Below are 20,211 nucleotides of genomic sequence, written 5' to 3'. Positions count from 1 at the left end.
ACTCCCAGTGTGTATGACATACTTTCACGTAACTGGTTCCTCACCTTTTCATATCCTACCAGTTTTGTAAAGAGGCTAATATTCTTATCCTTGCAATACATTAAATGTCATTTATTCCTTTTCGTTCTCCAAAGTAACTATGAGTACCTGTTTCTCATACGCCATTTGCCATTAATGTCAAAATTGGTTCTTCGTTCATGGCTGTAGAGTTTTTTTTAACCTAGAATTGGTTTTTTTTTTGGTTTGTTTTTTTGAGACAGAATCTCACTGTCACCCAGGCTGGAGCGCAGTGGTGCAATCTCAGTGCACTCCAACCTCTGCCTCCGGGGTTCAAGCAATTCTCATGCCTCAGCCTCCCGAGTAGCTGGGACTACAGGCATGCGCCACTACATCTGGCTAATATTTGTATTTTCAGTAGAGATGAGGTTTTACCACGTTGGCCAGGCTGGTCTCGAACTCCTCACTTGAGAGTGGCAGGTGATCTGCCACTCTCAAGCCTCCCAAAGTGCTGGGATTATGGGCCTGAACCATTGCACCCAGCCTGTTCTCCTTACTTTTATCTTTCCAATAACTAACAGGGTTAGGATACTAGAGTATACTTGACATTAGAGGAACTTTAAAAATCTATTTAAATGAAAAGATTTCTTAAGTTAAAAGTTTCAAGATACAAAAATACAAAGCTCATAAAGCAAAAATGTATAAACGAAGTTAATTTAGAACAGGGCTACCTCTACTAAATTCTAGTCACCAATGAAGAAATGCTTTAAAACTGCTTCTTAGGAATGGTGATGTTTTCATTAGCCTAATAAATATTGCCCATTTATAACTGAATCTCAAATAAAATAAAATTCTAATATTTACATCTTACTTTAAAAAATTAAAGCTCTGAATTTTTATTAACATATATTATTTCGTCACTGGGAAAGCCGACCTATGGAAAGAGAGTGTTCCTCAGAAGCATTTTAATAAATGAACACTGTTATTCTTCAAGTGATATCATGGGCAAGTAGCAGATGCTAAACAGTTAGTACACAAAACATTAAAGAAATTACTTACAGGTGCCTTTTTGTCGATTGGCTTTATAACAAATTTTTTGTCATTAAATGAAATATTTCTGATTTCACTCCAGGGAAAACCAATTTTAGGTGTTAACCTTAAAAAATGAGAGCATCTCCTTAATTAAAGGCAGGAAACAAATGAATAAAATTCCTGTTTAGGACCTAAACTGTCTGAGTTCCAGATTTTCAAAATGTATTAACTAATTCATAACTACTGTTGACCTTATATTTTAAGGGGAAAATTGATAAATCACATAAAACAAATAACTGTCCAAAGATTTCATAAAGGTGTCATGAACCTTAAAAGCAGTATATTTTCCTAAAATTATCTTAAAAAACTACCTGGTGACCTGAATGTAGAACTGAGACTCTCGGGGTTTGAACTAGCTGTTCGGTTTTTATTCTGTTTGGATTCAAGCTACAACTACAGTTTAAATATGTGTAAGAAGGGGGCAGAAAAAAAAAAAAGGCCTTTATACCTTCTCATGTGAATTATGGGCAAGTTACTGAAAGAAAAAAAAAAAAAAAAAAAACAGTACTTCCTTCCTGTGTTTAATTTGAAAATGTCTGGATATTCATGAATATACTAAAAATACTTAATTTTCAGTATATTTGAAAGAATCTTATGGTATATAAATTATATCTCAACTTAAAAATTTTAAACACTCACATACATAAATATTTGCATAAATGGTAGAGATGGCATTTAAACTCTTGAGACTATACATAGCAGCTGCCTCCTTTTTACCACTCTACACACAAAGACATAGGGAATCATATTGGAATAAGTGATTTTATTTCTGCCTTTTCATGTATTTTACTGTTTCAGACTACCCACCAAACCCATCACTATTGTCCTACTGTCCTAATAACTAAGACTGAGAAATGATTTCGACACCCATACTAGCCAGAAGACATCTTTTAGCCAGGCTTCTGACAACATGGCATGAATTATTACCTATTTATATTCCTTTTAGTTCTCAAGCAGAATAGGTATTGCAGCACAGCAAAGTCTTTACTACGTAAAACATTCTTTACTCAATATGCATGTGTTATACTGCCCTCTCCTGGCCCCTGATATAAGTCAAAGTAAGCTGCTTAAAACGAAGACTGCAGGAATGCAACATAGTATTTTAGGTAACACTATGCTACATTTATATGCTACTTTGAAAAATTCTAAAGCAACTGCCTCATATAATTCTCACAACAATCTTGTGAGGTAAGCCTGGAAGCTAATACAATAACATTTTTAACATTTAAAAAAAATTGCTCCAATATGTGCCTGAACAACAACAACCAAAAAAATGAAGAAGCCAGGCACAGTGGCTCCTGCCTGTAATCTCAGCACTGGAGAAGGCAGAGGCGGGAGGATTGCTAGAGGCCAGGGGTTCAAGACCAGCCTGGGCAACATAGCAAGATCCCATTCTCTAAAACAAAAAAGAAAGATTCAGTTCACAAAAATTAGTCTTGAAGTCATTTTTCCTTTTCAAAAATTTCTCTTCTGAATGACATAACATTCTAACTTGCTTTGTAATAAAAATATGAGAAGATATTAGGGTAAAAAATAGTAAAATGCTCTTGTTTGGAATAACATATGCTTTGAAAGTAGTATTTTATTAGATATCTGTAATAATAAAAACTAAAATTCTGGAGCCAACCTAGAATAAAGAATAATGCCTCAGGAAAAGGTATTAATTACTGGCATACACTTGGATGCTTATGTGGTATGGTAAATAAATTAAAGTCTAAGACAACTGTAGTTTTAATCCTGAAAAGAGTCTGATGTATTTTATATTGCATGTGCATGTGTATAATATACTGTCTCTATATAGTATTTACCCATGTATTTATATAGCACATATATAATATGTATATGTAAATGTTATATATAATATTGATGGATTACATGCATATAATAAAAAATATTTGGTAAATTTCAAGATATAATTACAGTGTTCAATATGCATAATACAGGGATATTCTATTGTATTAATGTCCAAACATATTCAAAACAATTCCTATATATAAATGTTCAAAAAAATCCTTTAAGATATAACAGACATATTTATTGAATTCATTCTCTCATTGCTCCTGATTTCTTATGTTCAATTTCAACCTATTTGTCAAGCATAATAGCATTTTACAGAATTATTTCTCATCTGTCGAGAGAGCAAATTTTAATTAAGTTACTAGACATAACTCACAAGAGCTAAAGCAGCACAATACAATTAAAAGCAAATCATCTCATTTGATAAATACACTGAAAAGTAAAACTCAGAAACTGCAAGGTGATAAGAAAATGGAGATAAAATATCTACAAGCCTATGTAGCATTAACTAACCTTTTAGTTTACAAATAGTAGTAAGGGTAATCAAGAGAAGAAACTACTCTGAAAAACAAGACATAAGATTAAAGTCATTTAGACCACTAACAATGACTAGTTCGCTGTGCAACTAATTTACTTACTTGTCATCATGCTCATAAATATTCAGACCCAAAGCATCAACACCTAGCCACAATTCAGTTCCCTTTTTATTTTTTATTTCAAAATAGTTGACTCCATACATTTCTAGATCTTGTGCAATCTTCAGGTATTCCATCATAGAATCCTCCCTGGTGAAATAAAACTAAATGTAATATATTTAAGTAGGAGCATATCAAACTAAAGTTGCAAAAATACCTGGAATTAAAAATTAGTACTTTACAAAAGTCAAATACTCTTTTGCAAATAATGTAATAATAATGAATGTAATGACATGAAATTAATTTGAGGGGGAAAAAAAAAACCATAGAAAATAGCTACCCAAATACCTTAACATTCCTCTATGTTCTTCATGCCAGTTCTGTATTCTTTCTTCCCACTGTTCTTTTGTTAGTTTGTGTTGTTCCAATACACTAAAAGGACCAAAAAAAAAACCCCATTATAATGACTTTATGATTCAAAAGCATACACTTAGTAGAGAATCCTTTCAGTAACTTGACTGTGGTAGTTGTCAGACAAATTAATAAACATGACGAAATTGCATAGAACTAAATTACATACACACACAAATGAGTGCAAGTAAAACTGATACAATCTGAATAAAGTGGCTAGATTGTATCAATGTCAATATCTTGTTTGTAATATTGTACTGTAGTTACACAAGATGTTACTATCAGGGAAGGCTGGGAGAAGGTTACTAGGGATCTCTCTTAAAACTGCATCAGAATAATCAGTAATTATCTCAAAGTTAAAAGTTTCCAGGATCCTTAAATTCTCTGGAATAATACTTGCTCCAAAAAGTGATTATAAAGATAGCTTCTAGGAATCCAAATATTTCAAAGGAATAAAACATTAAATAAAAAAAATGGCTCATTGATAACAGAAAAAGTAAAGACCAGACTGAAAACCAGAATTCTTGGGCCCTAATTCTTCCTTTATGTATTTACTTTTTTGCTACTAATTTTGTTGTTTTAGGTAGGTAATACTTTCAATTAAAAAGTAGAGTAGGCCGGGCGCGGTGGCTCAAGCCTGTAATCCCAGCACTTTGGGAGGCCGAGACGGGCGGATCACGAGGTCAGGAGATCGAGACCATCCTGGCTAATACGGTGAAACCCTGTCTCTACTTAAAAATACAAAAAACTAGCCGGGCGACGAGGCGGGCGCCTGTAGTCCCAGCTACTCGGGAGGCTGAGGCAGGAGAATGGTGTAAACCCGGGAGGCGGAGCTTGCAGTGAGCTGAGATCCGGCCACTGCACTCCAGCCTGGGTGGCAGAGCAAGACTCCGTCTCAAAAAAAAAAAAAAAAAAAAAAAAAAAAAAAAAAAAGTAGAGTAAAAAGTCATACTCCAGTCCAATACTCCCCAAATAACTTGTTTTTGTATCCTTCCAGTGTTCTTAATTCAAACGTGAGCAAACACAAACATTCTTTTTTTTTCTTTTTTTTCGAGATGGAGTCTCACTCTGTTGCCCAGGGACAATCTCAGCTCACTGCAACCTGTTTCCTGGGTTCAAGTGATTCTCCTGTCTCAGGTTCCCAAGTAGCTGGGATTACAGACGTGCGCCACGATGCTCTCAGCCTCCCGTGTAGCTGGGATTACAGGTGTGCGCCATGATGCCTGGCTAATTTTTCTCTTTTTTTGGTATTTTTAGTAGAGACAGGGTTTCGCCAAGTTAGCCAGGTTGGTCTTGAATTCCTGACCTCAAGTGATCCACCTGCCTTGGCCTCCCAAAATGCTGGGATTACAGGTGTGAGCCACCATGCCCAGTCAAATACAAATATTATATTCCACTACTACTATTTTAACACCAAATCAGCAAAGTCAACATGCTTGTAAGTTACCTACTATGCACACTACAGATTATGATTTCTATTCTCTTTGGCTCATATGATAATTATTCACCTTTATTTACCACATCCTATTTTACTAACAGCAGTAAAATGCAAGTACATGCAAAATGAGAAAAAGACCTGGAACAGACTTTGTTGGACCTCAGCTTTTGTGTTTGGGTTCTGCATTCACGGAGTCAACCAACCACAGATTGAAAATATTTGAAAAAATAAAATAACACAGCAATGAAAAAGTACAAAATTTTAAAAATACAGGATAACAATACATAGCATTTGTAGTATATTAGGTATTATTAACCTAGAGATGATTGAAAGTATACAAGAGAATGTGCATAGGTTAAAATGGTGTTAAAATATTACTTTTTTACTACAAATCTTGCATGAAATCTGGGGATTTCTTGGCAGTATAAAGGAATGATAAAATCTCCCCCTGGACAAGTTACATACTACTTAGAGTACATTCCTTACTGGGGTCTGGGACATACTATTATGTTCTTATTATACTCTGCTCCTTTCTCTAGGCATCTTTTCCAAGCTCTTGCTTTTGGGGAGAAGAGTTTTATCTCCTTCTTAGAGCTTAGGTTTCTAGTTTCTCATCTTTCTTGCTGTCTGGCCTCTGGGCTTGCAGAGAGGCATGCAATCAGCCTTGGAGACATAACCCAGTGCAGTCGATTGCTTACCACAATTATACGCCCAATGCCAGTACTAAGGAGGGCCTCAAAAATTTGTAGAGTGAATAAATGAATTAAAATAATCAATTTTTCCCAATCCCTAGTTTTTCTTTTTCAGAGACAACTTTCCTTTATGAGCTGTCCATAACACACTAACCTCAGTTTCCATACTTGACATTCACTGCCCCCAATCTACCACTATCTGGCTCAAACACTCAAAACTCTATGGAAACTGTTCTTTTTCTTTTTCCAAGACAGAGTTTCGTTCTTGCTGCTTAGGCTGGAGTACAATGGCATGATCTCAGCTCACTGCAACCTCCATCTCCTGGGTTCAAGTGCTTCTCCTGCCTCAACCTCCCGAGTAGCTGGGATTACAAGCATGTGCCACCACGCCCAGTTAATTTTGTATTTTTAGTAGAGACGGGGTTTCTCCATGTTGGTCAGGCTGGTCTCGAACTCCCAGCCTCAGGTAATCCACCTGCCTTGGCCTCCCAAAGTGCTGAGATTACAAGCGTGAGCCACCACACCGGCTGGAAACTGCTCTTTCTAAGGTCACTACCAACCTCCTTATTCCAACAGATACTTCAGTTCTCCTCATACTTGACCTCTTGGTACTATTTGGCAGTGCTGACTGTTCTCTCCATAAAAGTATTCTTTTTCCTTGGCTTCCATGACATAATACTCTTCTGGTATTACTCTTGTTTTCTGAGACGGAGTCTTGCTCTGTCACCCAGGCTGGAGTGCAGTGGCGCCATCTTGGCTCATTGCAATCTCCACCTCCCAGGTTCCAGTGATTCTCATGTCTCAGATTTCCGAGCAGCTGGGATTTACAAGCATGCGCCACTGCACCCAGCCATCTTCTAGTATTGCTCTTGAATCTCTGGCCATTTTGTCTCAGTACAGTTGTCCCTCCACATCCATAAAGGATTGGTTTCAGGACTCCCTGTGGATACCAAAAACTGTGGATGCTCAAGTCCCTGATACAAAATGGTGTAATATTTGCATATAACCTATGCACATTCTCTTGTATACTTTCAATCATCTCTAGGTTAATAATACCTAATATACTACAAATGCTATGTATTGTTATCCTGTATTTTTAAAATTTTGTACTTTTTCATTGCTGTGTTATTTTATTTTTTCAAATATTTTCAATCTGTGGTTGGTTGACTCCGTGAATGCAGAACCCAAACACAAAAGCTGAGGTCCAACAAAGTCTGTTCCAGGTCTTTTTCTCATTTTGCATGTACTTGCAGGTTGATCTCTTTCATTCTCATGGGCTAATTACCATCTATTCACAGATTATTCCCAAAACTGTATCTACAGTCCAAGACTGTTCTAAAAGGTCTGGACCCGCGTATGCAAATACTAGATATCTCTCTCGGTTATACTGTACATGTTTAAAACTCAAAAGGTTCAAAACTGAATTTATCTTCCCCCTCAAATGTATTTTTTTCTCTCATTTTGATAAAGGTATTACCAACTATCCAGCTGCCCAGGTCAGAAACCCGGTATGTAAAAATTTATGTATATCTAGCTTTTTTTTTTTTTTGAGACGAAGTCTCGCTCTGTCGCCCAGGCTGGAGTGCAGTGGCGCAATCTCGGCTCACTGCAAGCTCCGCCTGCCGGGTTCACGCCATTCTCCTGCCTCAGCCTCCTGAGTAGCTGGGACTACATGCGCCCGCCACCATGCCCGGCTAATTTTTTGTATTTTTAGCAGAGACAGGGTTTCACCGTGTTAGCCAGGATGGTCTCGATCTCCTAACCTGGTGATCCGCCCACCTCGGCCTCCCAAAGTACTGGGATGACAGGAGTAAGCCACTGCGCCCGGCCCTATCTAGCTCTTTTCAAAGGGAAGCAATACTATCTGGTGGAGCTAATTATCTATATACCACGAGAGCTAAACTTTTCTCTAGTAAGAGCAGATTGTTCATTTGGGTTTTTCAATACAAGAAATCAGAATGCGTCAGAATCACTAAATTATTTTATTTGATTTGTCATCACCAAATAACCTAATTACTCATTTCCTCCCCAGGTTGTACTTTTAAGATACTAAGAAAAAGTGTGCTATATATACCATACTGGAATAAACCAATCACTGTGAAAATATTCTCTCTGTTCTAAACAGAAAAAAAAAAAATGGTATTCTAACTTTATGACTAAGTCTCATTTAAGATTAGATTGCTTGAATTAGTCCTTCATGGAATATCAACTCTGAAAGAACAACTGACCTACAAAATTAAGGAACGAATCTTGAAATGGGAATTTGCACTAGCAACCACAAGCAACCCTATCTAAAGCATTTAGCCACCTTTCTTCTTTTTAAACAGAGTGGGTTAGAGCACACATGTATTTAAAATAAACTGTGCTTGAGTGTGACTGTAGTGTTTAAAAGATTTTTTTAATCACATGAGTTATGAAATGTAAGCCAATTACTTCATCTGCTGTCCAACCAAACAACAATCTGGCTTAACAATGAAAGATTGACACTGTACTTGTTTAGATAAACCATTCTTATTCTTTAACATTGAAAATTGTTTTAAAGTAATTCTGATTATAAAACAAACAAAAGGTAATCCTTATATGAAATGAAATTCCACCATAATAGTCTGATTATTCAATTCAGTACTTTAAATCTAAGACGAAGGATGTTACGTTAGAATAACATTCAAAACCAGAAGAATATAAACAGATTATCAAATATCTCATATTCTGACTCTCTTGGTGAACAACTTAACATAATTCTATCCTCTTCCAAGGTGACTACTATTGCTAGAAAATTAAAGGGCAGAACACTATAACATTTAATAACTAAATTTTGGCAGGTCATGGTAGCTCACGCCTATAAGCCCAGCACTTTGAGAGGCCAAGGCGGGTGGATCACTTGAGGTCAGGAGTTTGAGACCAGCCTGGCCAACATGGTGAAACCCCGTCTCTACTAAAAATACAAAAATGAGCTGGGCGTGGCGGCAGACGCCTGTAACCCCAGCTACTAGGGAGGCTGAGGCAGGAGAATCACTTGAACCTGAGAGGCGGACTCCAATCTCAGTGAGCTCAGATTGCACCAGTGCACTCCAGCCTGGGTGACAGAGTGAGGCTCCATCTCAGGGGACAAAAAAAAAAAAAAAGTCAGGGAATGCTATGAAGAAAACACAGCCTGCCACTTACTCTCACTTATTAAGCACCTGCCTGTGTTAGAATTTGTACCAAGCAGCAACAGTCACATCCTTTCCTCAAGTTCAAATTATCACTGCCTCCATGTATTGCTTACCCTACGGGAATGAGGAAAGAAGAGATAGATCAACCTGAGGTAATTACAGAGCATATAAATCTACAGAGGTGCTAGGTAATGATTTGTAGAAGTATACCTTGTGATCCAGATGGCAACTTAAAATCTGAAAAAAAAAAAAAAAGGCCAATGCGGTGGCTCACGCCTGTTATCCCAGCACTTTGGGAGGCTGAGGCAGGCAGATCACTTGAGCTCAAGAGTTTGAAACCAGCCTGGGCAACATGATGAAACCCCATCTCAATGAAAAATACATTAAAAAAAAAAATTAGCAGGGCACAATGGCATGTGCCTATAGACCCAGCTACTCAGGAGGCTGAGGTGGGAGGATGGCTTGAACCCAGGAGGCAGAGGTTGCAGTGGGCTGAGATCATGCCACTGTACTCCAGCATAGGTGACAGGGCCAGACCCTGTCTCCAAAATAAAAAATAAAAATAAATTAAAAACCTGAAAAACATTTTATTTATAGACTTCTGGAATATAATTTTCAGACAATATAATGTAAACACATGTTTCACTTACCGCTGGGGTAGGAGTCTATCATTAGCCAGGTAGCCTGGCTTATGAATCTCTTTATTATAATCTCCATACTTGGCTTGGACAGCATAGGAAGCCAAAAGAACTGCAGTTTCTGGTGGGCAATATATCTCATCATTTAAAATGGCTTCTTTAACTTGCAAGAAGAAGAGTCTCTGGGTTATTTCTTGAATTAATTCCTCAGAAACATCTTCAGGAAAGAATTTAGCTCTAAACTTGAACTGTAAAGGATTCTCTTTTTTAACATCTTGCTGTGTCACCTGGAAAAATAATTTCAAGTATAATCAACAAAAATCTTAAGTTTACAATACTTACACCTAGTCATATCAAATTCTTTTTGGACGAAAATGAAAAGTGAAATAGATTCTAAATCTATGAACATTTTAGTGTGTAATATTCTAAATCTATAAACAAATGTATGTGATAAAAGATTCTATGCTCTTAAATGTGACCTATAACTCAGATTCTAATAACCAAATTGAAAACTTTTCCTCATATTCTTGAGAAGCTTATCCTACAAGTATTTACATCACAGTTGAAGTACTTAGTATGCCATTTGTAATACCTGCTTTAACATTTGTTATAGGCTAAGTTTTCAAATAGGAAAAGTAAGCATTTCTTTTTTCTCTTTCTTTTTTTTTTGAGATGGTAAGCTGATGCTGCCTGACTGAATTAAAAAAGGATGGTAGCTCACAATGATTAACAGATAACTACAAAAGGAAGCTTAGAATCAGTCAGACTTAGCTTTTCCAGCACAAATTCATGCTAACTTCAACTTAACGTAATTATTAGTTTAATGTTATTGTACATATTTTACCTTTTTATTTAGTTTAAGCCATGTAGAATAACCTTTGCTGTCTACATACTGCAGCCCAAAAAACCAGACCTCACGCAAACCAACTGTTTTCACCACCTAAAACACAACAACAAAAAACAATTTCAGTGCAACATACACATTGTGTCTAAATACTACACTTCCAAAGGAGAACAAAACTACATAAGTATACGTACATTCCTTTGCCATAGAAAAGGCTTTTCCTAAATTTAAGATATTAAAGGAACATTTTTGAAAACTCAAATTCAAGTTTTCTATACATTTTTTTTTTTGAGAAGTTTCTTTTTTTTTTTTGCTCTTGTCACCCAGGCTGGTGTGCAATGGCACGATCTCGGCTCACTGCAACTTCCGTCTCCTTTCAAGTGATTCTCCCGCCTCAGCCTCCGAAGTAGCTGTGATTACAGGCATGCACCACCATGCCCAGGTAATTTTTTGTATTTTTAGTAGAGATGGGGTTTCACCATGTTGGCCAGAATGGTCTCGAACTCCTGACCTCAGGGTGATCTGCCTGCCTCGGTCTCCCAAAGTCTTGGGATTACAGGCATAAGCCACTGCACCTAGCCTCTATCCTCGATTTTGTAGTGTCACTTCAATCCTCTTACTTGATCCACTTTTTCATACCTCCTTTTCCTTATCTATCACGACCTCAAAAATAACAAGAGTCTCGAATATATATAGTTTTCATAATCCTACATTCCAATTTCCATTTACCCCCACAAGTACCCTATTGGTATATTTAAGGCAAATAGTAATCTTGGTGATAAGAAAAGTTTCTGATATATTCTGTGCTCTACCTTCACTGAGCAAGAAACCATTCTTAGAACATACCATCAATTCCACCATTCTACATTTTTACTCATTTTTTCCTCTGCCTAGAATGGGTCTTCTGTATTTTTATGAACTATTGAATAAATTACTTTTTTTTTAAGAAAAATTTATTTATTTTTTATTATACTTTAAGTTCTAGGGTACATGTGCACAATGTGCAGGTTTGTTACATATTTATTCTTTAAGGACCAGGTCAACTAACATGCCTTCTGTGAATAAAGCTCTCCTACCATCTAGATAAAATTAATCACTTCTTCCCTGATATTCCCACAGGACTTTATCCAGCTATTAGAACATTTACTCTATCATAATTGTGTTATTAGCAGTGTGTCTATTTACCCTCCTTGACTGCCTAATACTTATGGACAGAGATTATTGATTTGTGTGTCTTAAAATCCATAGCATCTCACAGAATGATTAGCCTGTGGTATGCACTTGAAAGTAAGAGTAAATAGGCTGGGCGTGGTGGCTCACGTCTGTAATCCCAGCACTTTGGGAGGCTGAGACGGGCGGATTACGAGGTCAGGAGACACCATCTTGGCTAATACAGTGAAACTCCATCTCTACTAAAAAAAAAAAAAACCCTTAGCCGGGCATGGCGGTGCACACCTGTAGTCCCAGCTACTCGGGAGGCTGAGGCAGAAGAATGGTGTGAACCCAGAAGGCGGAGCTTGCAGTGAGCCAAGTGCTACTGCACTCCAGCCTGGGTGACAGAGCGAGACTCCGTCTCAAAAAGGAAAAAAAAAAGGCAAGTAAGAGTAAATAAAGTAGTGAAGTTAGGATACACATCCAGCTTGCCCACACCTAACAAAAGCATATGTTTTTTTAAAAAAAATCTGTATTTAAAATAAAATGAGGAAAATGATCCAGGGGAGGTAAAAGTTCATTAACATTTTAAAAGCTTTACAGAAAGATTCAATATCAGTTCTTAAATAATAAAGTTTTGTTTTTTTGTGGGATTTTTTGCTTATTTTTTTTTTTTTACAGACAGGGTCTCACTCTGTACTCCCAATGGAGTACAGTGGTGTGATTCACGGCTCACTGGAGCCTTGACCTCCTGGGCTGACACAATCCTCCTGCCTCAGCTTCCTGAATGGCGGGGACTATAGGTGCATTCCACCACACCTAATTTTTTTTGTTTTGTTTTTTTGTTTTTCTGTAGAGGCAAGGATCTTGGATGTTGCCAAGGCTGATCTTAAACTCCTGGCCTCAAGTGATCCTCCCACTTCAGTCTCTCAAAATGCTGGGATTATAGATGCAAGCCACTGCGCTTGGCCCTTGGTTTGTTTTTTGTTTGTTTGTTTTTCTGTTTGTTTTGAGACAGGGCCTCGTTCTGTCACCCAGGCTGGAGTGCAGTCGTGCAATCGCAGTTCACTGCAACCTCCAACCCCACCCCGGGCTCAAGCGATCCTCCCACCTCAGCCTCCCGAGTAGCTGGGACCACAGGCATGCACTACCAAACTTAGCTAATTTTTTATATTTTTAGTGAGATAGGGTCTCACCATGTTGCCCAGGCTGGTCTTGACCTCCTGAGCTCAAGTGATCTGCCTGCCTCAGCCTCCCAAAGTGTTGGGATTATAGGTATGAGCCATCACGTCCAGCCTGTTTTTTAAAAATAATCTTAAAACATATGGTGGGGCACGGTGGCTTGCGCCTATAATACCAGCACTTTGGGAGGCCAAGGATGCTAGATCACTTGAGGCCAAGAGTTCAAGACCAGCCTGGCCAAGATGGTGAAATCCCATCTCTACTAAACATACAAAAATTAGCCGGGTGTGCTAGTGCACACCCATAATCCCAGTTACTCAGGAGGCTGAGACAGGAGAATTACTTGAGCCCAGGAGGCGGAGGCTGCAGTGAGCCAAGTTCACGCCACTGCACTCTAGCCTGGGTGCCACAGCGAGACTCCATCTCAAAAACAAAAAACAAAAAACAAAAAAAAAAAGTCACACACACATACACACAAAATAATCTTACAACATTCCAGGCTTTTGGTTTCAAGACAGCAAACTGAACCCTTCCATTTACTTTCCCACTCTTGAAAATTTTCACTGAAATGACAGAAAAAAAAAAAAAAAAACCACTGGCTGGGCACAGTGGCTCACATCTGTGATCCCAACACTTTACGAGGCCAAGGCAGGAGGAGCTCAGGAGTTTCAGAAGAGCCTGGGCAACATAGGGAGATCCTGTCTCTTAAAAAAAAAAAAAAAAAATTAGCTGAGAAGTCATGCAAATCTGTAGTTCTAGCTAATCAGGAGGCTGAGGTGGTAGGATCACTTGAGTCCAGGAGGTCAACACTGCAGTGAGCTGTGATTATGTCAACTGCACTCCAGCCTCAGTGACAGAGCAAGACCCTGTCTTTAAAAAAAAAAAAAGAAAAAATTAAAAAAAAAAGCATTTAGAAAATGTTATCATCAAAAAAGCAAAAAGTGAGAAATTTCTAGAAGATGTGGAACATAAAGTCTCATATTGATAATGCACGAGCTGATCAATGTCAAACAATGAAAAATTCAATGTAGACAAAAGGAGATTCCAAATAATCTAACTTTGGTAAAAGATAGGTTGCCCCAGCAGTGCCATAGAAAACATTCAAGCTTGGAGTGGCAGGAGTAGGAATGTACAGGTCAAAAGCAGCAGAGAGAAGTATAACAAAGCAGCTGGGCTCAGCTTCTGCCTCCACACTCTGTAAGATTCACAATGGTGGCTAAGTAAAAGAGAGATGCACCACAGTGGGCACAAGGGATAACAGCTTAACTAACTTTAGACTATTACACAAATACAAGGAACAAGAGAGCTCAGCTATGAAATTCCCTGAAACGCCCTATCTCCCCTATGGTTCTTCCCTACTTCTTCAGAAGGTGCTCCTAGAATGTTTTTTTTTTTAATTAATATATTTTAGTGAGGCTGTCCTTTGAGCTCCCATAAACTTTTGATCACATACTTTTAGAACTGAAACTGCTTGGGCACATAACTATAACATATGTATATTTACTTACAAGTTAGTCTATCATGCTAATACACTATAAAGCATACTTTTTTTAAAATTTAAAAAATGCATATATAATATATATTTTTTGTTTGTTTGTTTTTTGCCCAAACTGAAGTGCAGACTGAAACCTTCACCTCCCAGGTTTCAGCAATTCTCCCACCTCAGCCTCCTGAGTAGCTGGGACTACAAGTGTGCACCACCACGCCCAGCTAATGTTTGTATTTTTAGTAGAGACAGAGTTTTGCAATGTTGGACAGGCTGGTCTTGAACTCCTGACCTCAAGTAATCCTCCCACCTTGGCCTCCCAAAGTGCTGGGATCACACGTGTGAGCCACCACGTCCAGCCTAAAGACATGGGTATGAACACTCTGTACACTTTAATCTCACAAGAAGCAGCTAAAGGAGGAGGCTAGTCAAGAAAAGAGTCAGCAAGAAGCAAACCAAAGGACTTTAAGCACTCAGAGTCCTCAAATACAGAGCAGCTGGCCTCGATCTAACATCATAATCAGACATGGGGCTTTACTACACATGGACTCATGTAGCTATGTGCTCTCATTTTAGAGGACCCAGTTTACTCCCGGCTTGACCTGAACCTGTCAGCTCATTCCACACTACATACAAAAGTAAAGTCTGCATTTTTAGATCCTTGCATTTGAGTTCAAGGAAAGCTCATCATTGCATTTGAGTTCAAGGAAAGCAGTCAGGAAATAGAATAGGGACTAAAGAACTGCTGAGTAGAGTCCATAACAGATAACAATACTCAATAATCTAGACCAGGATGGGCAGTGGCTCACACTTGTAATCCCAGCACTTTGGGAGGCCGAGGCAGGCAGATCACTTGAGGTCAGGAGTTCAAGACCAGCCTGGGAAACATGAAGAAACCCCATCTCTACCAAAAATACAAAAAAAAAAAAAAAAAAAATTAGCCAGGCATGGTGGAGCGCACCTGTAGTCCCAGCTACTCAAGAGGCTGGGGTGGGAGGATGGCTTGAGTCTGGGAGACAGAGGTTGCAGTGAGCTGAGATCACACCACTGCATTCCAGCCTGGGGTGACAGGAGTGAGAGCCTATCTAAAAAAAAAAATTTTTTTAAATAAAGAAATAAATAATAGTCTAGACTATTTACATTATGAATTTTGTGTGTGTGTGCATGTGTGTGTGTGTGGTGAGGGTTGCTTAACGATGGGGATACATTCTGAGAAATGCATTGTCAGACAATTGCATCATCGTATGAACATCATAGAGTATACTTGAACAAACCTAAATGGTATAGCCTACTACGCACCTAGACTATATGGTACAGCCTGTTGCTCCTAGGCTACAAACCTGTACAGCATGTTACTATATTGAATACTGTAGGCAACTCTAACACAACTGTTAAGTATTTGTGTATTTAAACATATCTAAACATAGAAAAGGTACAGTAAAAATATGGTATTACACTCTTAAGGGACCACTGTTGCCTAAGTGGCCCATCATTGATCGAAATGTCATTATGCGGCACATGACACTGTATTTATCTATATAAACAGAAAGATATATACATAAAACTATCAAATACTGTTCTAGGCACTTTACACAGATTTTCATTTAACTCTCACAACCTCTGAAGAAGTAATGTTACCATCATCATCCTAATTGTACAAATGAGAAAAATAAGGCAAAGAGATTAATTTGTCCAAAGTCAAACAGCTACAACTGGAACTAATGCAGGCAGTGTGGCTCCAGTGCCCACACTTCTAAACCACCACACATTACTGCCCTATAATAAATGAGATTTCTTTTTCCTGTATCCAAGTAAAAGTAATTCTACTTAATAAAAAACAAGTTTTATTTCTTAGTATCCAATACCAAAAAGGATAACTTCCTGATTCGTTTTTGGCTGCCACAAACATTACACTTACTATAAATAACATTTCAATTTGCTATGAAGTACAATAAATGCTAACTCTACTCACATTTTTTTTCAAATAAGATAGACTACATATTCATAAACAGGAGGCACAGAAGAATCAACAGAAGTGAATATTATACCAGAACAAAAGTGGTTTGGAAATAAGAAAAAAGTGGAGATTGGTTCACAAGGTATAGTGAACTTAGCTCTTTACGATTTTGCTTTAAAAATTTGCACATCCACACAAAAAGCCTTTCATCATCCAAAAAGACCTTATCAGACCTTTTAAATTTATGAATTACTGAATCAGGAGATTAAGTACAGTATTTGTCAGAAGAAACAACTTTCCAGAATTTAAAATTTTTATTTCATCAGATTTGAATCTGTATTTGACAGAATGACAACTAACAAAACCAAGGTATCTAGTGTTACTTATTTTGCTGAAATGCTGGAAACTCTTTCATTCTTTAAGATCAAGTTATTCTGACTACAGGCTACTGCTCTCTTGCTCCTAAGAAAAAGTGTATGTAAAGTTTATGTAAAAGTTATCCTCCTCTAAGATACATACCACCTTCCTCTCTCTTTGCAATAGTTTCTTCATGTTCTTTCTTAATCCCTGGGGCCAATCTCTTACCTCATTTTCTCAGTAAAACTTGCTTACATTGCAATACAACATTACCTGGGAAGCTTAAATTTTAAAATACTGATGATTTAGAGTAGGCCCAGACAATTAAATCAGCATCTCTGGAAGGGGTTTCCAAGCACTGTCTCCTCTCCCTTTTTTTTAAGCTCCACAGGTGACTCTAAGCGCACTCAAGACTGAGAAGAAAGATAAGATGAGTAGTCCCAGTTCCTTAATATACCGGATACCTGACCTCCATATCCCAACCTTTGTCTCATACATTATGAACCTATGACACCAAACTGTCGTTAGTAATCTCCATATAGCCTACACAGGTTGAGCATCCCTAATCCAAAAATCCAAAATCCAAAGTGCTGCAAAATCTGAAACTTCTTCAGTACCAACATGACTCTGCAAGTGGAAAGTTCCACACCTGACCTAACATGAAGGGTCGCAGTCAAAACTAAGTATACATTTTATTTCATGTGTAAAATTATTTAAAGTATTTTATAAAATTACCTTCAGCCTATGTATAGAAGCTGTACACAAAACATAAATGAATTTTGTGTTTAGACTTGGGTCCCGTCCCCAAGATATCTCATTATACATATGCAAACATTCCAAAATCTAAAAAAATCCAAAATCTTAAACACTTCTGGTCCCAAGCATTTTGGATAAGGGATGCTCTCAACCTGTAATTTCCTATGCCTTTCGCTCCCGCTGTTCCTTCTGCCCAGGATTCCTACTCATTTCACTCAACAACTTTGTGGATTATCCTTGAATCCCTTTTAGTCACCATCACAATGATTCTCACAGAAGTTAAATAGATGCCTGCTGAAAATTATTTTCAAGAAGTCCTCGCCCACAAATGTAGGAACGTGAAAGAATAAAGAATATCCCTACTGCTGCAGTAGGGATATTTGAATAGCCAGTATGAAAAATTCGAAGTGGTACATTGTTGGATTATCAGCAAAAGTACAGAAAAACAGAGAAAGTATGCAACAACATTCACACTATGGTGTCAAAAGTTGCATATTTCAAGCAGTTAAATGATACCTGGTCAAAAAGTTGTTTGCCAGTTGTATTGGGCTGAATGGCAAATTCCAGCTCAGCATCCATTGTAGTTACTCTTACGTTGATCTGCAATAAAAATAAAAGGAATAATAAGTAGAAAAGAGAAGTCATCAGGCATGAGAAAACTTCTATGATTTTCTTTATTAAAGTGATAAAGTTTTATTTTAATCATAAGAAAATCTATTTGAAAAACAAAGAGTTTATAAAGTCCTCATTTAGGAATATCTATTGAATACTTAACATATACTGGACACTAAGCTATGGCCTTTCCATACTCTCATTTAGCGCTTGCTATAATACTAGGAGATATTACTTTTATTTCTATAGAAATGCAAAGAGTTTCCATTATTCACCTAAGGACACATGGTTATTAAAAGGCAGAGCAAGAGCCGGCCATGGTGGCTCACACCTTTAGTCCCAGCACTCTGGAAGGCCAAGGTGGGAGGATCTCTTGAGGCCAGGAGTTTGAGACCAGCCTGGGCAACACAGCAAGACTACGTCTCTATGAAAAATTTAAAAATTAGTTGGATGTGGTGGCATGTGCCTGTTATTTCCGGGAGGCTGAGTCGGGAGGATCACTTGAGCCTAGGAGTTTGAGGGCTGCTGTGAGCTATGACTGTACTACTGAACTTCAGCCTGCACAACAGAGCAAGACCCTGCCTCCAAAAACAAAAAGGCAAAGCAGGTATTTAAATTGAGGTCTAACTCCAAATTCTTTGAATGTGATTCACTATCCCGTATTTCTATCAACATAAAAATCAGATTTCATTTTATTCATACTGTAAATACATTCTTCACTTTAGGAAAGCATTTATCTACAGTGCTTTATTTGCTAGACTCTATTTTTTGTTGTTTTTAGAGACAGGATCTCACTACGTTGTGCTCAGGCTGGACTGCAGTGGCCATTCATGGGTACAATCACGGCACACTGCAACCTTGATCTCCCGGACACAAGCCTGTACTTCCACCTCAATCTACCAAGTAGCTAGGAGCACAGGCGTGTGCCACCACGCCTCGCTTCAAACTCTATTTCAAATAATAATTTTATTGTGTAAATACCTTTCTAATATCTCAAAAACTTAACATGCCTTACCAAAATAATTTTTACCACAGAATAGCATCTTCACCTAGAATTCTTCACATGATCCAAATACATCTTTTTCGCTTTTTAAATTATTTTATCTTTTATTAATTTATTTCTCCTTTAATTCTCCCATACTTCCTTTGCTGTTTCTGTATCTATTTTCTAACCATCTTTACTTTTCCCTTAACCAGTATAAACCTGTAGCGATTTCTACTGACATTGTTTCTGTAACAACTGTATTTAAAATTTTATATTAATATGTATTACTGTATTTGTTTTTATGTATCTTTTTCCATCAGCCTGTAGGTTTACTGAGGACACAGCTTGTGCCATTTTATCTTTCTAACTTTAACTCACACTATAAAAACTCTAAATCAGACTTATTTCCCCATATGTCTAACAATCACAACCTCAGCACATTATAGCTTTCACCTGGAATAACTTCTGTAATCAAATCTTACAGATTCATCCTTCTTTAAAATAATCCTTTTTTTCTTTTCTAAAACTGTATCTTATTAAGAAGTGATATATACAAAACATGTATCATATGTAAACAATGAAGAAGAATAAAATGAAACCCATAAATCTACCATCCAACTGAATAACAAGAAATGGTAAATAATGTTGCATGTATCACTGTATTTCTTCTTTGTAAATACCAACAGGTAACCACTAACCTAAATTTCGTGTTATTCTCTTGCTTTTTTAAAAAAATGGTTCTAACATAAATATATGTTATCTATATGTAAAATAGCTTCATTTTTCTTGATTTTTAGCTGTATTATAACTGTACAATATTTGTTGATCAAGTTTTCTTTCTTGATGTGGGCAATGCTTACACGAGTATATTCACTTTATGAAAATTCATCAACTACACACTTTTTTTCCCTGTTGCCTAGGTTGGAGCGCAGTGGCACAATCCTAGTGCACTGCAGCCTCAACCTCCCGGACTCAAGCGATCCTACCGCCTCAGCCTCCTGGGTGGCTGGGACCCCCCTACCATT

General features: G+C 37.6%; 1 protein-coding gene across 2 annotated transcripts in view; it reads right to left on the bottom strand.

The window, feature by feature from the left end:
- Positions 1-20,211, bottom strand: part of RDX (radixin) — a 68,858-nt gene that overhangs the window by 26,024 nt on the left and 22,623 nt on the right. Inside the window, exons 3-8 of one of the 2 annotated variants that reach the window (XM_010361318.2) lie at positions 18,106-18,189; positions 10,700-10,795; positions 9,868-10,142; positions 3,870-3,953; positions 3,525-3,671; positions 1,057-1,153 (exon numbers count right to left, since the gene is read on the bottom strand). In XM_010361318.2, coding sequence (XP_010359620.1) covers positions 1,057-1,153; positions 3,525-3,671; positions 3,870-3,953; positions 9,868-10,142; positions 10,700-10,795; positions 18,106-18,189 — 783 coding nt within the window. Of the gene's footprint in view, positions 1-1,056; positions 1,154-3,524; positions 3,672-3,869; positions 3,954-9,867; positions 10,143-10,699; positions 10,796-18,105; positions 18,190-20,211 lie in introns of those variants that run through there. The other variant, XM_010361323.2, reaches the window with a different exon arrangement.

Source organism: Rhinopithecus roxellana, chromosome 15 (assembly GCF_007565055.1).
Source record: "Rhinopithecus roxellana isolate Shanxi Qingling chromosome 15, ASM756505v1, whole genome shotgun sequence".
NCBI classification, from domain to species: domain Eukaryota; kingdom Metazoa; phylum Chordata; class Mammalia; order Primates; family Cercopithecidae; genus Rhinopithecus; species Rhinopithecus roxellana.
This window is presented reverse-complemented; position numbering and strand designations above follow the sequence as displayed.